Source organism: Eublepharis macularius, chromosome 5 (assembly GCF_028583425.1).
Source record: "Eublepharis macularius isolate TG4126 chromosome 5, MPM_Emac_v1.0, whole genome shotgun sequence".
NCBI lineage: Eukaryota > Metazoa > Chordata > Lepidosauria > Squamata > Eublepharidae > Eublepharis > Eublepharis macularius.
Window position 1 is genome coordinate 4857087 of NC_072794.1, and position 14754 is coordinate 4871840.

Below are 14754 nucleotides of genomic sequence, written 5' to 3' on the forward strand. Positions count from 1 at the left end.
GATGTTAAATGAGAGGTGTGGAAGAGCAAGGCATTCTGGGGACAGAAGAGTCCACCTCAACCAGACACTATCATGAATGAAAATGTGACAAACTGAATGACCAAGAAGCTGGCAAGTTGTGCCTGAAGGCTAAAGCCACCTCTTGCTACTTGGAAGGTATCCCTGCAGTCTCTAACCTTTTAACGGTCTTAAAAGTCATTTAATGAGCCTTTCACTTATGAATTTGACTAGACCCTTTTAAGGCCATCCGTGCTGCAACCTGTGGCAGTGAGTTCTGCAAGTTAATTCTGCATCCTCTTTGTCCTGAATCTGCTGCCCATCAGTTTTGCTACGGGAGATGGAGAACAGTCTCTCTCCAATTGCTTCTTCTGCACCAGGAACCCCCGGTTCTGAACCCTGAACGTGCAAGCCCGACAGAAGTTGACAAGCGCCGCTCCGCCGCGGCTTCTCCACGTCCCTCTATGCGGCCTCGAATAAGGAGGCGGGCGGGGCAGGGCCTTCCTCGCGCGCATGCGCTTGGCACGACAGGCCAGGGCGGATTTCTGAGCGGCAGGCCGTCAGCCGGCGGGCGGGACGACGGCTCGCTCCGCCCCTCCTGGGCGCACCGCCCCCTTCCGTCAACGGGGCCGTAAAGCGCTTGTTGCGCCGCTGGCGTAAGAGCGACGGCACTTTACGGCTGGCGAGTGAGGCCCGGTGCGCGCCGGAGAAGCTTCCGCGCCTTCAGCCGCCGCCATGGAGATGCCGCCGCCGCCGCCAGAGGGTGAGGGGGGAGAGGGTCGGGCCTTCCTCGGAGTGGGGCGGGGGGCATCGCCGCGACCCCGCCCGGGTCTCCTCCGGGCAGGGGACGGGAGCGGGGCGGGAGGCGGCCGCCTGCGCGTCGCGCCCCTGGGCATGTGCAGAAGGCGGGGGGGTCTGCCGGCCCCATCCCGCCCGCTTGCCGCGGCAGCCGCTGGTGGCTCTGGCCGCCTCGCCTTAGCCCGCCGCCCGCCAGGCATGCTCAGACCCCCGCCCTCCTCCCTGGCAGCGGCGGCCCCGGCGGGTCTCTCCGCCCGGCTCTCATCGCGGCGCCGCCGCCTGCCGGCGGGGGCTCGACCAGGTTCCCGCAGGGAGGGTTGGGGGTGGGCCCAAGGTGCCCGACCCTGGCCCCCTGTTGCAGGGCGGCCGACGCTTGCCAGCCCTCAAAGACAAACAACAGTTGTTCAAAACCAGCATCAACGCTACCCTTTATTTGTCTATGTGGTTTATAGTCCGCCTTTCTCTCTGAGACTCAAGGCGGATTACACAGTGTGGGGCAGTGCGGTCCATTTCAAAGGCATTTCAATACACTTGCAAAGATTTAAGCCCAGCAGAAATCCAATACAAAGTTGAAGAAATGCGGAAACAGAGCATGAGCCATTCTAAAACTGCCATATTAACAACACTGAAACGACCCTGTAGGCTCATACTTATAGTAACACTTGTCTATAGTCACTTCCTATCCCTTACTGATGCATCTCTTTGAGACAGCGTCCTTATAATATTACAGCTTTCCTATCTGAGTAAAAAAGCTCTTTGAAACGGGATTTGATTTAAATCATAGTTTCCTACATAAAGGCTTATTCTTGCTGGTTGTTATAACCTTAATATTTGCAACCCAGATGAAGGTTTCATTTTTAGAACTATAATTTCTCAGGTTAGTTTTACAGTTACATCAGAAAACTGATTGGTCATTTACTATTTGAAATAGATAATTATGAAATTATTGCAAGCTGAACTATCTCCAGTTTAATGTTAATCATTCATATTTGGACAACTTTTCTGCTGTACTTTTTGGAAGGAGATAACAATAACCATTTATTTAACTAAAACAACATAATATAGCATATGTATTCTTGTATTTGCTTATACTTGCACGTCCATGTTTGTTAATGAATGTGGCTAAAACCAAACTGGCTCTCTTTTAGGACCTGCTGGCACTTTAGGTTTTGTCTTAAACTGAGAGAATAGAATCACAAAATCATAGAGTTGGAAGGGGCCATACAGACCTTCCAGTCCAACCCCCTGCCCAGTGCAGGATCAGGCTAAAGCATCTCTGACAAATATTCATCCATTCATCCTCTTCTTGAAAACTGCCAGTGAAGGGGAGCTCACCACCTCCCTAGGCAGCTGATCCCACTTTTGAACTACTCTGACCGTGAAAATGTTTTTTCCTAATATCCAGCCAGTACCTTTGTGCATGTAGTTTAAGCCCGTTGCTTCGGGTCCTATCCTCTGCTGCCAACTGGAACAGCTCCTTGCCCTCCTCCAAATGATAGCCTTTCAAATATTTAAAGAGAGCAATATTTGAAAGGCTGTCATTTGGAGGAGGGTAAGTGGTGGTTGAAAAATCTCAGGATAATATAAAAAATCTCAGGCAACAATCTCAAGACTCATGGAGGATTCTGCTCAGAAAGTTTCACTTTCATTTGTGCTGCTTGCTCCCCCTTCCTCGCACGGAGTTCTTAACATCTCCTCCTTATCCTGATTTATTCCTCACCAAACAATCTTCTAGTAAGTGAACTTCTTGAAACTTAGCACTTAAGAGGTAAGGGGTTGATTCTGTGTACATAGATTTGCAGAGGAACAGTAGGATTTAGGTCTCTTAACTCTTGTGTTTATTATAAAACATTTTTTGCTGCTAAGAAGAGGCATGTTATCTCTGTAGACACCATTTCACAGTTTTGAGAACTGCAAAACCAAGCAGCTGTGATGGTTATCTTCTAGACAAAAAAAGTTACCCAAAATATTCTTACAGAAACCTCTGGGAGAGCACTACATTGCGGCCCCAATGAATGAATTAATGGAATTCAGTTACACAAATTTTTAAACTGCCTGACTATATAGTCTCATGCTACATAATTAAAATTAATTTCATGATGAAACCTCTTTGGGCTATAATATATCTTAAATAAAAAACTATTTTAAAATAGCTTTTTCCTCAAGAAGCTTTTTCTCAATATCGGATTATTTTTAAAAAATCTGATTTGGGGTTTTTTTTAATTGATTTTTTTTATCCAGTAGTCCTATTGCACCCTTATCTGGAAGTAAAACTCATAGGCCCAGTGGGACCTGTTCATGAGTATGTATGCCTAGGACTGCAGCTTGAGTTCTGTACCATCATTTGCAGTAAGGTGATGTATCTCTCCCCCGCCCCTAGACCAGGAGCTGCGCAACGTCATTGACAAGCTGGCCCAGTTTGTGGCACGGAATGGCCCCGAGTTTGAGAAGATGACGATGGAGAAGCAGAAGGAGAGCCCCAAGTTTTCATTCCTCTTTGGGGGTGACTTCTATGGCTACTACAAATACAAGCTGGCTCTGGAGCAGCAGCAGTGTGAGTTGGGGTGGAGAAGAGTGCAGGACGCTTTGATCACACCAATTTGTAGAGGATTCCCACAGTTTTGCCTTCTACCCCTCTCTCCCCCCTCTAGCATGCTCCTTGGTGGTGCCAGGGTGGCTGCTTTGAGGAGCTGAGTATCTGGAGCAGGGTCCGCCCTTCTGGTCCTCTCTTGTGAGACTTGGAGAATCCAGAGGTGGTTCAGCATCACAACAGATTCCAAGCAAATGTGTGTGTGTGTGAGGATCTCTGGTGTTGCCACTGGGAGGTTCTCACTGAATCTCTTCTGTTCCCACCCTGCCTTGAATGTTGTCTCCTCCCAGGATCAGCCATGATTTCATGGCTTGTTACTGAATACAGTTAGGTGCAGCTTTCTTGCACCAACAGTGTATGTTGGCTTTGGTGGAGTGTGTAGGCAGCCTTCTCCTGCCTTTGATGAAGGCCGCTCCTCCTGTCTTGTTCCATAGCCTGGTAGTGAATGACTTGTGGCCAACGATTTCTTGCAGTTGCAATTCCTCTTAATTTTTCATGCCTTTAACTAGGACCCAGTCATCTCCAGTGCACTTTGCCCTAGAAGGCAGCCCCAGAGTCTCTGTTAAGTGGCTGGGCTCTGAATCAGCACTCTGCTGGTTTGATCAGGGCCGGAACTAGGGTTGCTGGCGGCTAGGGCAACCCTAGTCCAACCCCTTGTGCTCACGCTCCCGGCACTGTGTGATGACGTCACTTTTGTGATGTCATCACGCAGGGCGGAGCGTGCTGCCTGTGTGGTGCGCCGGCGGAAGCAGCGTGCGGGGCTGGGAAGCAGCGTGTGGGGCCGGCTGCCCCCTGTCCTGCAGGGCAGGTGAAAGGCAGCGTGGGGGGCTGGGAGGCTGCCTGTGCTGCCGCCCGCGTGCTCCTGGCAGCTGGTAGCTGCTCCCACTGGGGGCAGACTACCCCCCTGCCCCTCCTCGATCCAGCCCTGAGTTTGACTCCCACTCCTGCCATGAGCTTAGCAGGTGGCCTTGGGTAAGCCACTCCTCTCAGCCCCAGCTCCCCAGTTGTACTGTGGGGATACTGGTAACACTGACCTTTTCCACTGCTCTTGAGTGTGGCACTAATCTGTCTGGAAGGGCAGTATATAAGGACACTGTTGTTGTTTTCTCACATACTGGTTGTCTGTCTATATCCTTATGGTGAACTGGGGGAAGGCAATGCTTTTTCAGTCTTTGAAGACCCAGAGTATCTGTGGGTTCTGCAGAGCTGGGGCCATATTCTTAAGGTTGTACCTTATGTGTGTGTGTGTGTGTGTGTCCCCCAACAATAGTGCTGTGCAAGCAGAGCCAGGACGTAGAGGCTGCCCCACAGATCCTGCCGCTGCCCCAGCCATCCTTGCCCCCTGCGGCAGCTCCCATTCCCACGTCTCAAGGGACGCCTTCTATTGAAGAGCTCATCCAGCAGAGCCAGTGGAATCTGCAGCAGCAGGAGCAGCACCTTCTGGCTCTGAGACAGGTGAGCATGTGGGTTCACGGAGGCCGCCTCAGAACAAGAGGCAAAGTGTGTGGCAATTTTCTGCATGCCCTCAGCAGTTGTTGAAAAAAGGACAGCCTGGAAAGTAGGATTCTTCTGCCCAGCTGGGCTCATGGTCTTCTGGACTCTTCATTTAGGAGCAAATCACCTCTGCAATCGCTCTAGCTATTGAACAACAAATGCAGAAAGTTTTGGAGGAAACTCAGCTGGACATGAATGAATTTGACAACTTGCTGCAGCCGATTATTGATACATGCACAAAAGATGCCATCTCGGTAAGTAGTACCAAGAACGGGGGGTGGGGGCGGGCGGGCGGGCAAGGGCAGCAGGAGGCCCAAGGTGGTGATTAGAAGAGCACCAGCTAGTGCTCAGAATGATAGTAGGTTGAAGCGAATTGGTGTTCTTTTCATTCTAGAGAAGGGGAAATGGAAGTAACTGGCAATGAGGCAGTTCCGAAAGACTGTCCCTTTGAAGTCAAGCAAACTCATGGAAGGGTCAGGAGAGATGGTCAGTTGGATGCTCTGAGCCTCCATTCTGGTCCTTCATGCTGGTGAGAGCGAGGGCCAGCCCTCCCTTGCCAAGAGCATGCCCATATTCTAGCTTGGTTCAGTTGAGCTCTTTGCCCAGCCTGAACTTCCAAGCCCTGTAACAAATTTATTCAAGTCACATTCCATTAAGGGTTTGCACTAAATTAACTTTGTAAGGTTTTCTCTTCGTTAACTGGCAAACAGAGACTATATTGGGATGTACATAGAAAGGCCACTTGTACAGTACAATCAAAAGACTGAATTCTGCGCATTTGATCTTTTACCCAGCAACCAAGCAGAGAAACTTTAGTGTATTAATAAATTGTATTGAAATAAAACTTAACTCTTTAAAAAGCCAAGCATTTAAAAGATACAGTTATACTAATGAACCTGTGTTATGTTGAAATAATGCATGCAATAAGAATCAGATCTCTTTAACATTTCTCAAATCTAATGGAATACATAAATTTTAAAGCTAATCAACTTTTCAGCTATTTTCAGAATGTCTTGAAATGTTCTGAAACCTAATATACATGCACGTGGAGGTATCTTACCTAAATTCTCCTTTTGAGAACCTTCCACAGAAGTCCTGATTAGTCTTGCACATGACACTTTTTGTTGACGCTGTGACGGTTAAAACTAAAAATACATCTTTATAATTTAAACGTGATTAAACTCTAGGTAATTGGCCTCCAAACTGATCATCAGATTTAAAAAAGTGCTGAGATACGTATTTATTTTTCTTATTAATTTCTGCAACAAGATTACACAGGCCAAATTTAGTACACACTTCCAATTAAAAAGAACAATAGACCACAATTTCTTCAGCTGCTTTAATTGTCAGTGGATAAAAGCAACGCTGTGTTTTCTTCCTGACCTGCTGGTAAACTTACACCAAACTACTTAGTAGAAACGAACATGTTTACCATGAATATGATTTCAACCAAGCATATGTAACAGCCCTGTTTGCTGGCTTGGGGCTTTTTGCAGTTTTTGTGTTTGCCTGCTTCCCCCAGGCCAGTGCCTAATCAGGTGGGTTTGTGTGTCCCAAGGCTGGCAAGAACTGGATGTTCAGCAATGCAAAGTCTCCCCAACACTGTGAGCTGATGGCGGGGCATCTGCGCAACCGCATCACTGCCGAGGGGGCACATTTTGAGCTCCGGCTGCACTTGATCTACTTGATCAATGATGTGCTTCATCACTGGTGAGGAGGGGCTCTTTGCAGAGAGAGGGAGGCGGAGCAGGTGCCACGGAGGTGACTGGAACCTGTGCTCCATCTTGGCTGGCCTGTGTGTGGAGGAGAGCTCTGAGCCACGGGAGCCTCTGGAGCTCTGCCTCCAGCAGCAGATTCGGAACCCCCCCTGTGGCTGCAGCTGAGGTGGGATCCTTCCTCTCTCCTTCCTTTCAGCCAGCGGAAACAGCAGCGAGACCTGCTGGCAGCTCTGCAGAAGGTGGTGGTGCCCATTTACTGCACCAGTTTTCTGGCTGTGGAAGAAGACAAGCAACAGAAGATTGCCCGGGTGAGCCTCCAGGCTTGGCTTCCCCTTGCTGGGCCCTGTCCTGGCTGCCTGGACTTGGACCGCTCAATAATCCACCACCCTTCTCTTTCTTCTGCAGCTCCTTCAGCTGTGGGAGAAAAATGGCTATTTTGATGAGTCCATCATCCAGCAGCTGCAGAGCCCGGCACTAGGACTTGGCCAGTACCAGGTAAGCTCTGAGAGATTCTCAGTTCTTGGTGCCAGAGAGGGGAAGGCTCATGTTGGCTGGGGCCTTGACTTGAGGGTCTGCAGCCTGCCCTGACTGCTCCCTCGAGTTTGATTCAGTGTCTATTGTGAGAGGTTCTCCACTATCAGGCTGGAAGGTTGTCTTGCAATACTGGAGAGTGACGGGTGGGGCAGCTGCCCCCGGTGATGTTCTTGGAAACGCTAGAAGGATCTGAAATTCCCTCTGCTGAGACAGACTCCAGCATACAATAGGTCACCCTTCTGGAATTGTCAGGCTCCCTCTAGGCAGGCTTAAGCCAGCATTAGCTCCGGGGCCTCAGGAAGATGGATGCTTCCCAGCCCTGAGACTGAACCCTGGACTTTCTGCCCCATCAATGAGCTGTGGGCCCTCTCAGTGGGAGGCTTCCTTCTGCTGCAGCCCTCCTGAGATAACGTTGAATGGGAGTCATCTTGGCTCTTGACCAATAGGAAGCTCTGAATGGTTAAGGATGGGGAAGAACAAGCTGGGGTGAGGAGGCTCCAGTCACTGCAAGAGCACCCACGGCACAAGGCACCCAGGTTCTGTGCTGTTGGCTCGCCAGTAAGTCGCCTTTGTAGAGTTCCCCTTATTGCTCCCTGCTCATAGCTTGAGTGTCTGCATCTTTTCTGCGGACTGAGCACCCCTGATCTGGAGGTTTTGTTTCTGGGTGCTTTCTTCATATTTTTTAAAAATGTTGATTGGCTCTCTTCTTCCTTGAAGGCCTTGGATGGGAATGGAGCAGCAATTCTTCATGCATGAGCTGAAGGCTGCTTGGAGTGTGTTGCGTGGTAAACCACAGCCTGCGAGCGTCTAGTCTGCTCATGTACCCACCTCTTTCTGTTCCACCCTTTTAGGCCACCCTGATCACGGAGTACACCAGTGTGGTGCAACCGGTCCAAGTGGCCTTCCAGCAGCAGATTCAGAACCTCAAAACACAGCACGAGGAATTTGTCAATAGCTTGACCCAGCAGCAGCAGCAGCAGCAACAACTGCAGATCCCCCCTTTGGAAAGCGAGGGAAAAGCAGCCCCTCCAGTCCCTGCTGCAGCTCCAGCCCCTGCTCCTTCTCCAGCTGCAGCCATCTCGCAAGCGGGTATGCCTAGTGTGTTTGCCAGGGTCTGGTGGTGCACCTCCTTCTTCAGACGGAGGCCCCAGTAAACCAGGCTGAAGCAGAGTCCTGCCAAGAGGCTCCTGTGTAGTTGAAAGCAGACTGGCTCTTTGCCAGGCTTTGAACTGCCAGCAGCTGCTTTTTCTTTCAGATGATGGGAAGGCTCCAATTCCGCTCGCAGGCTCCACTGACTACGAAGCAGCAGGGGCTGGGGCCCCCGATCCTGCAGCTCCTGGGCCTCGTGGGCCTGGGCCACATGAGCACATTCCTCCAAACAAGCCGCCCTGGTTTGACCAGCCACATCCAGTTGCCCCTTGGGGGCAACAGCAGGTACTAGACAGTGCGGGGGGGAGTGGTGCGGGCGGGGAGGAGATCAGTTCTGGGCCCTTTGCAGACAGATACGTAGTTTTCTGCCCGCCCTCCAGTTGTTACTAATGTCTGCCTGTGTTTCTTGCAGCCTCCAGATCAGCCGCCGTTCCCCCATCACCAGGGCCCTCCTCACTGCCCCCCCTGGAACAGTAACCATGAAGGGATGTGGAATGAACAGAGGGAGCCTGGGTGGAACAGCCAGCGTGAAGCCCCCTGGAACAACCAGCCTGATCCTTCTTGGAATAATCAGTTTGAGGCCCCATGGAACAGCCAGCACGAGCAGCCCCCTTGGGGTGGAGGCCAGAGGGAGCCTCCCTTCCGCATGCAGCGCCCCCCTCACTTCCGGGGGCCATTCCCTCCTCATCAGCAGCACCCCCAGTTCAACCAGCCTCCACACCCCCATAACTTCAATCGCTTCCCTCCTCGCTTCATGCAAGATGACTTCCCCCCACGGCACCCCTTTGAGCGGCCCCCATATCCTCACCGGTTTGACTACCCCCAGGGGGATTTCCCTCAGGGTGAGTGGCTGGGAGAGGGACCTTGAGACGTGAGCTTGGGTGCTTGGAGGAGCTAGGATTGGTTTGGCATCACTTTTTACTTAGACTCTTGCCCAGTTAGTTTCCTAATAGATCTTTAATCTGCATGAATGCCTGTCACTTTTAACAATAGCAACAACAACAACAACAACAACAACAGCCTCTAGTTTTCTGGTAGCTCATGCTGCTGGTTCAGAAAAACAGGCATTTCCTCCTATGTGAGAGTGGAAAGGGCCAGGGATGCCCTATGGGAGGCAATGATGCCTGCTGCCTGTGGGTTTTCTTTCTTTTTGGCAAGGATTCATTTCATCTGCTGACTTGCTTACCTGGGCGGCACTGAAAAGTTTTTAATAGAATTCTCAAACAGCAGGATACAGAAATATTCTAGGTGGGATGCAGGGGTTTCATAACCATTGCTAAGAATTCGCTCCCCGTCAATCCCTGTGCCGACCTGCAAGTGCGACAAGCTTCCTCTTTCCAATACCTTCTTGCCACAGATTATGTCCACCATCGACTTCTCGCACCTTGGATGGCTTCAAATTCTGTTCCCCTTGTCTGCCAGCAAGTGTCTTTGATATGCTACTTCCCTGCCAGTCCTGGCCAGGGATTATCTGCAATTATCTCTGCTTCTGCACTTTTTATGTGTGTAGAATTTACTGTAAATGTTATGGCATGGGATGAGAAAAGAAGCAGTTCCCTCCAAGAGGAGCTGGAGGACTGAGCCTGGGCTGTGGGCATTGCCTTGTTTGAGGAGCTCCTCTTGGCCTGCGTTCTCCGTTTTCTGCCCCTTGCATGTCATTCTTTACCTGCTCCTTTTCAGGAGCCCCTCCTCAGTGTGTGTTTGTGTTACTTTCTTTGTAGAGATTGGGCCCCCTCATCATCACCCTGGGCATCGTATGCCACACCCTGGAATCAGCGAGCACCCTCCATGGGGTGGGCCGCAGCACCCTGACTTCGGGCCTCCTCCACATGGCTTTAACGGGCAGCCTCCTCATATGCGCAGGCAGGGCCCTCCTCATGTCAACCATGATGACCCCAGCCTGGTGCCAAATGTCCCCTACTTTGATCTCCCAGCCGGCCTCATGGCTCCACTTGTCAAAGTAAGTGGAGGGGTACTCACTCTGCAGTGGTGGCGGCTTTCTGAGTTGTGGAAGCTGTGTGGTGCCTGCTTGCCTTTGGCCACTGGCTCCCTTCCACTGGACCTTGAGGCTTCTGCTCTGCTTGTCATTGTCCCTTGGATGTGTGGAAGGAAGGCATGTTGGTGCTGGGGATTTGAAAGAGTTACTGCCTGGCTCGTTGTGGGCCAGACTTGCCTCGCCTCAGCTTGCTTGCATCCCCTGGGCCATGGCACCCTTTACGGCACAGGTTTTTCTACACTGGCTTCATCCGATTGCTGTGACCTGAATGTGGCATTGTATCTTTCAGCTGGAAGACCATGAATACAAGCCCTTGGATCCTAAGGACATTCGCCTGCCTCCACCCATGCCCCCCAGCGAGAGGCTGCTGGCTGCTGTGGAAGCCTTTTACAGCCCACCCTCCCATGACAGGCCCAGAAACAGGTAAGAAGAGCTGGGCCAAAGCCTCTGCTCCCTGACAAGGACTACTCTCCCTTCCCCAGAAGTGGGCTATCACCTGCTTGCACAGGGCACTGTGCTGATTCGTATTCTTTCTGCTTGGTTGCTTGTTCCAGCGAGGGCTGGGAGCAGAATGGCCTGTATGAGTTCTTCAGAGCAAAAATGCGTGCCCGGCGGCGGAAAGGGCAAGAGAAAAGGAACAGGTAAGGGCTGTGAATGGGCCAGGGTTCCAAAACAAGGGTCATGCTTACCTCTGTAGTACGCACTAGCGCATGAATGTGAAAAGTGCCACTGAAGTGGGTGGGTCCGTACATAACGCGTGTCCCCTTGTCGAATCCGTCCGTCTGTGGGTGGACATGTACCTCCAAGGCCTGAAATGTGACTTTGTTCTCCCTCAGTGGAGCAGGAAGTCCAGGGTGGGGTGGGGTGCTGTTGCTTCCATTTGCCCTGCAGGCAGGACGGTGCTGATTAGCCGAGTCCTTAACTTAAGCAGCACATACAGCAGCTTCCCATTTCCTCTCCCCTCCACTATTTTCTCTCCTTTCCAATAATTCTATAACTCTCTGTCTCTTACTTTGCTCTCCCCCTGCCCCTGAACTTTCGATATGTTTCTCTTTTGAGCTCTCCCTTCCTTTTGTTTTGGTTTCCTGGTCATTCCATCCCCCGTTGCCCCTGCTTCAAAAAATACCAGAGCGGGAGAGTGAAAAATGGTGGGAAACCTGAAGGTCTCGATTGTGTCCTGCAAGGCCTGCTTGCCCCATTCCCCATCCTACTTTGGGCATTCAGTTTGAGCTTATAAGGGCCCCCCAGATCCCTTTCCATCTGGCCTGTGGTTGTGGGGCAGTCATTAGTTTTGCCTTCTCTCAGTTCTCGGTCTACCTAGGAAGTGTTAGTTACTGTTGTGCTGCTTCTTGGAGCACAAAACAGTCTGTGCCTGTCATCAGCGTCTGTTTTTTCAACTGCCTTGCCTCATCTGTGGTCCTTCTCATCTGCTGCAGTGGTGCGTCGCGCTCTCGCAGCAGATCTAAAAGCAGGGGGCGCTCTTCTTCCCGCTCCAATTCGAGGTCTTCAAAGTCATCAGGCTCTTACTCCAGGTCCCGGTCCAGATCCTGCTCTCGTTCCCGATCCTACTCTCGATCGCAGTCCAGGTAAAAGGCGAACAGCAGGTCGAGGCCTTCTGTGGTGAGGAGGCAGGGTGATGCCTTCTCTTCCGGGGTAGGGGGGAGAGCGGCATGAAGGCAGTGGCTGGGCGCTTCGCCAGTCAGGGATTCCCTTGAGCACAAGTCACACTCTGTCATGGATGAGGGGAAGTATCATTGGACTTCTCTCCAGCTTGTCTTCTTTCTGGGAGACTTGTTTCCCTTGGCTTCTTTGGGCAGAAGTGGCGGTGTCAAGAATGCCCACTGTCCTGCCCATGTGGAGGTGGCCAGCAGTTCTGGCCCTATGCTGTCTCTGTGGGCTGTGTAAACAAGGGAGGCAGCTGAAGTGACTGGGTAGAGTACTCGAAATATGTCTCTGCAAAAGAAGAGAGAACTGACTTCGTGTTGCTTGCCCCTTTTCCAGGAGCCGGAGCCGTTCCCGCTCGTCTCGAAGTCGCTCGCGGTCTAGGTCCCGATCCAAATCTTACTCTCCTGGAAGGCGGCACCGGTCTCGATCACGCAGTCAGACGCCTCCGTGAGTTTCCTCTTGTAGACTTAGCATTTGCTTCCTATCTGCCCACCTTGTAAAATTGGTGTTAGGAGCTGAGAAACAGAGTGAGCCAGGGTGTAGCGTGCGGCCCCACACTAACTGTACCCCGTTTGCTGTGCCCAGTGTGGGATCCTCCAGGCTTGTTTAAAGACAGCTGCTCTGCTTTGGGGCCATTCCAGCAGCAGAGTTGTTGGGTGGGAACAAACCTTTTACACGGCTCCCTGGGCAAGGGGCACACAACATTGGCCTCAGCTGCTAACAATTAACCCAAACTTCCCCCCTCAGCTCTGCAGCCGGACTAGGTTCCAGCTCTGGGTCTCATGTGTCTGAATCCAGACTGGGTGAGGAAAATAAAGGACACCAGATGCTTGTGAAGATGGGTAAGCTGATGCATACTGCTTTTTTCAGGTCAGAGACAGAAGTCACAATCTCTTTACAGCCAAATCCAAGCAGGCTTTCGTGTTCTTTTAGCTCCCCCCCCCCCCCCCGCGAACAGGAAGGCCAAACCTGGGATTGCTTGGCACCAAAGATTGTAGGACATGCTTCTTTGTGGCTCTCAGACAGGCTGGATGGCTCCGAGTGTGAGGTGGGGTGCTCGGTTGCCCTGAGGGCTGAAAGTGTTGGCACAACTGAAGGAGGCAGCAAGAGGGTTTGTGATGCAGAGATCATTCAGCCAAACCATCTTTCCTTTTCCCATCCCCTCCCCCCGTTTTTGTGTTTGTGTAAGAGAGAGATTGTATAGACACCAAGTTGCAACCATGGCAGTTGAGCTTTGGTCTGCTTGTAGGAGTCCCCTATGATCACTATCTCAGTATCTGCAAGATTTTGCCACACCAAAGGCTACCTTTCCTGGAAGTCTGTTCTCTAGGAAATCACATGCACAGACTTCTGCATTGTTGCTCTAGATGAGCCTCCCCGTTCCCAAGGCCTCTTGGCTTTCGTTCCTGAGGGCCAGTTAGGCTGATGATGGGGTGAGTGGGCAAAGGATGTTGTTATGGATCGGAGTTTTCTTTTACAGCAGTTGTTGGTTAATAACAACATAACATTTGATTTATATACCGCCCTTCAGGACAACTTAATGCCCACTCAGAGCGGTTTACAAAGTATGCCATTATTATCCCCACAACAAAACACCTTGTGAGGTGGGTGGGGCTGAGAGAGCTCCAGAGAGCTGTGACTAGCCCAAGGTCACCCAGCTGGCTTCAAGTGGAGGAGTGGGGAATCAAACCCAGCTCTCCAGATTAGAGTCCTGTGCTCTTAACCACTACACCAAACTGGCTCATGGCTATGTTGTTCTGTTTCAGGCTGGAGTGGATCTGGGGGTTTGGGGGCCAAGGAACAAGGAATCCAGGATCCCATTAAAGGAGGGGATATCCGAGACAAGTGGGATCAGTACAAAGGGGTTGGTGTGGCCCTGGATGATCCTTATGAAAACTACCGGAGGAACAAGAGCTACTCCTTCATTGCTCGCATGAAGGCCAGAGATGAAAGTAAGTGACTTATGGTGGGACTGGCTGTGTCTTGTGGGGAGCCCACAGCAAAACTTCCCTTGCAGTTTCTGGAGCATCCCTAAAGATGAGGAGGGAGCCGCTGTTCACTTTTCTCAAGACTTAGGTGTTAAATTAGAGCTCCAAAGAACTCCCTTCCACTTTCTAGAGGGGCTTCTGCTGAGACCAGTCTGACTACTCATTCGCTGAAGAGTGTGCGCGCAGATCCTTCATCTGTTCTGAAAGAAAATGTCTCAAGCCATTTCCAAAGTGGTTCTCCTCCCCCTGGTGCAATGGTGCCATTCAGGGACAGCCTGATGAGCTTTAGATGAGTTTGTTGCTGCCTCCTCCAGCCCCAACTCTTTTCATTTACATGGTCATGTTTCCTTCCTAAAGGCTAATTGGAGTGGAGGGGAGCTGGTTGGATGGCAGTTGGACACCGCTGGACAAGACTACTGCGCCCCCTGGATTCCCAGCCTGAGCCCATCTGGTACAGCCTGAGGGGCATTCGCTGCTTTGTAGGGAAAGGAATTCTTCAGGCATTTTTGTATTTTTGTACATACTTTTCAAGGATTGGCTGTAGACTCCCCCACTCACCCAAAGCATTCATGGAAGCCCCTTCACAAAAACACTCTTTTGGCAACTGAATGGGGGGAGGGGTTAATATGGAGAGACTCTGCCACCCAGTCGCCCCACCTCCTTTTGTAACCGGTCTCTTGGAATGGTAGAGGGGGGAACACTTGTAGACTGACTAGCTGTGAAAACCGTTGTCCCTTGTCATCCCCCAGTTTCCTTTCCAAATGGACTGCCATCTTGTCCTTACTGTTGCCTTCCAATAAACAGATTCTTTTTTACTATGCGAGC

The 14754-nt window shown here is 51.1% G+C and overlaps 1 protein-coding gene across 2 annotated transcripts; it reads left to right on the forward strand.

Moving 5' to 3' along the window:
• Positions 1-670: 670 nt before the first annotated feature.
• On the forward strand, positions 671-14744 carry CHERP (calcium homeostasis endoplasmic reticulum protein). Of its 2 annotated transcripts, XM_054980018.1 has the most exons (18): positions 671-760; positions 3176-3349; positions 4656-4840; positions 4996-5133; positions 6438-6589; positions 6794-6905; positions 7003-7092; positions 7983-8220; positions 8387-8565; positions 8693-9122; positions 10002-10240; positions 10566-10699; positions 10831-10917; positions 11713-11862; positions 12278-12388; positions 12689-12783; positions 13708-13893; positions 14287-14744. In XM_054980018.1, the coding sequence occupies exons 1-18, from the start codon at positions 733-735 to the stop codon at positions 14289-14291; spliced, it is 2733 nt and encodes a 910-aa protein (XP_054835993.1). In that variant the 5' UTR covers positions 671-732; the 3' UTR covers positions 14292-14744. The 2 variants fall into 2 exon arrangements, with proteins under 2 accessions (XP_054835993.1, XP_054835992.1); XM_054980017.1 differs by lacking the exon at positions 14287-14744 and having other exon boundaries at positions 13708-13901.
• The last annotated feature ends 10 nt before the right edge of the window (positions 14745-14754 follow it).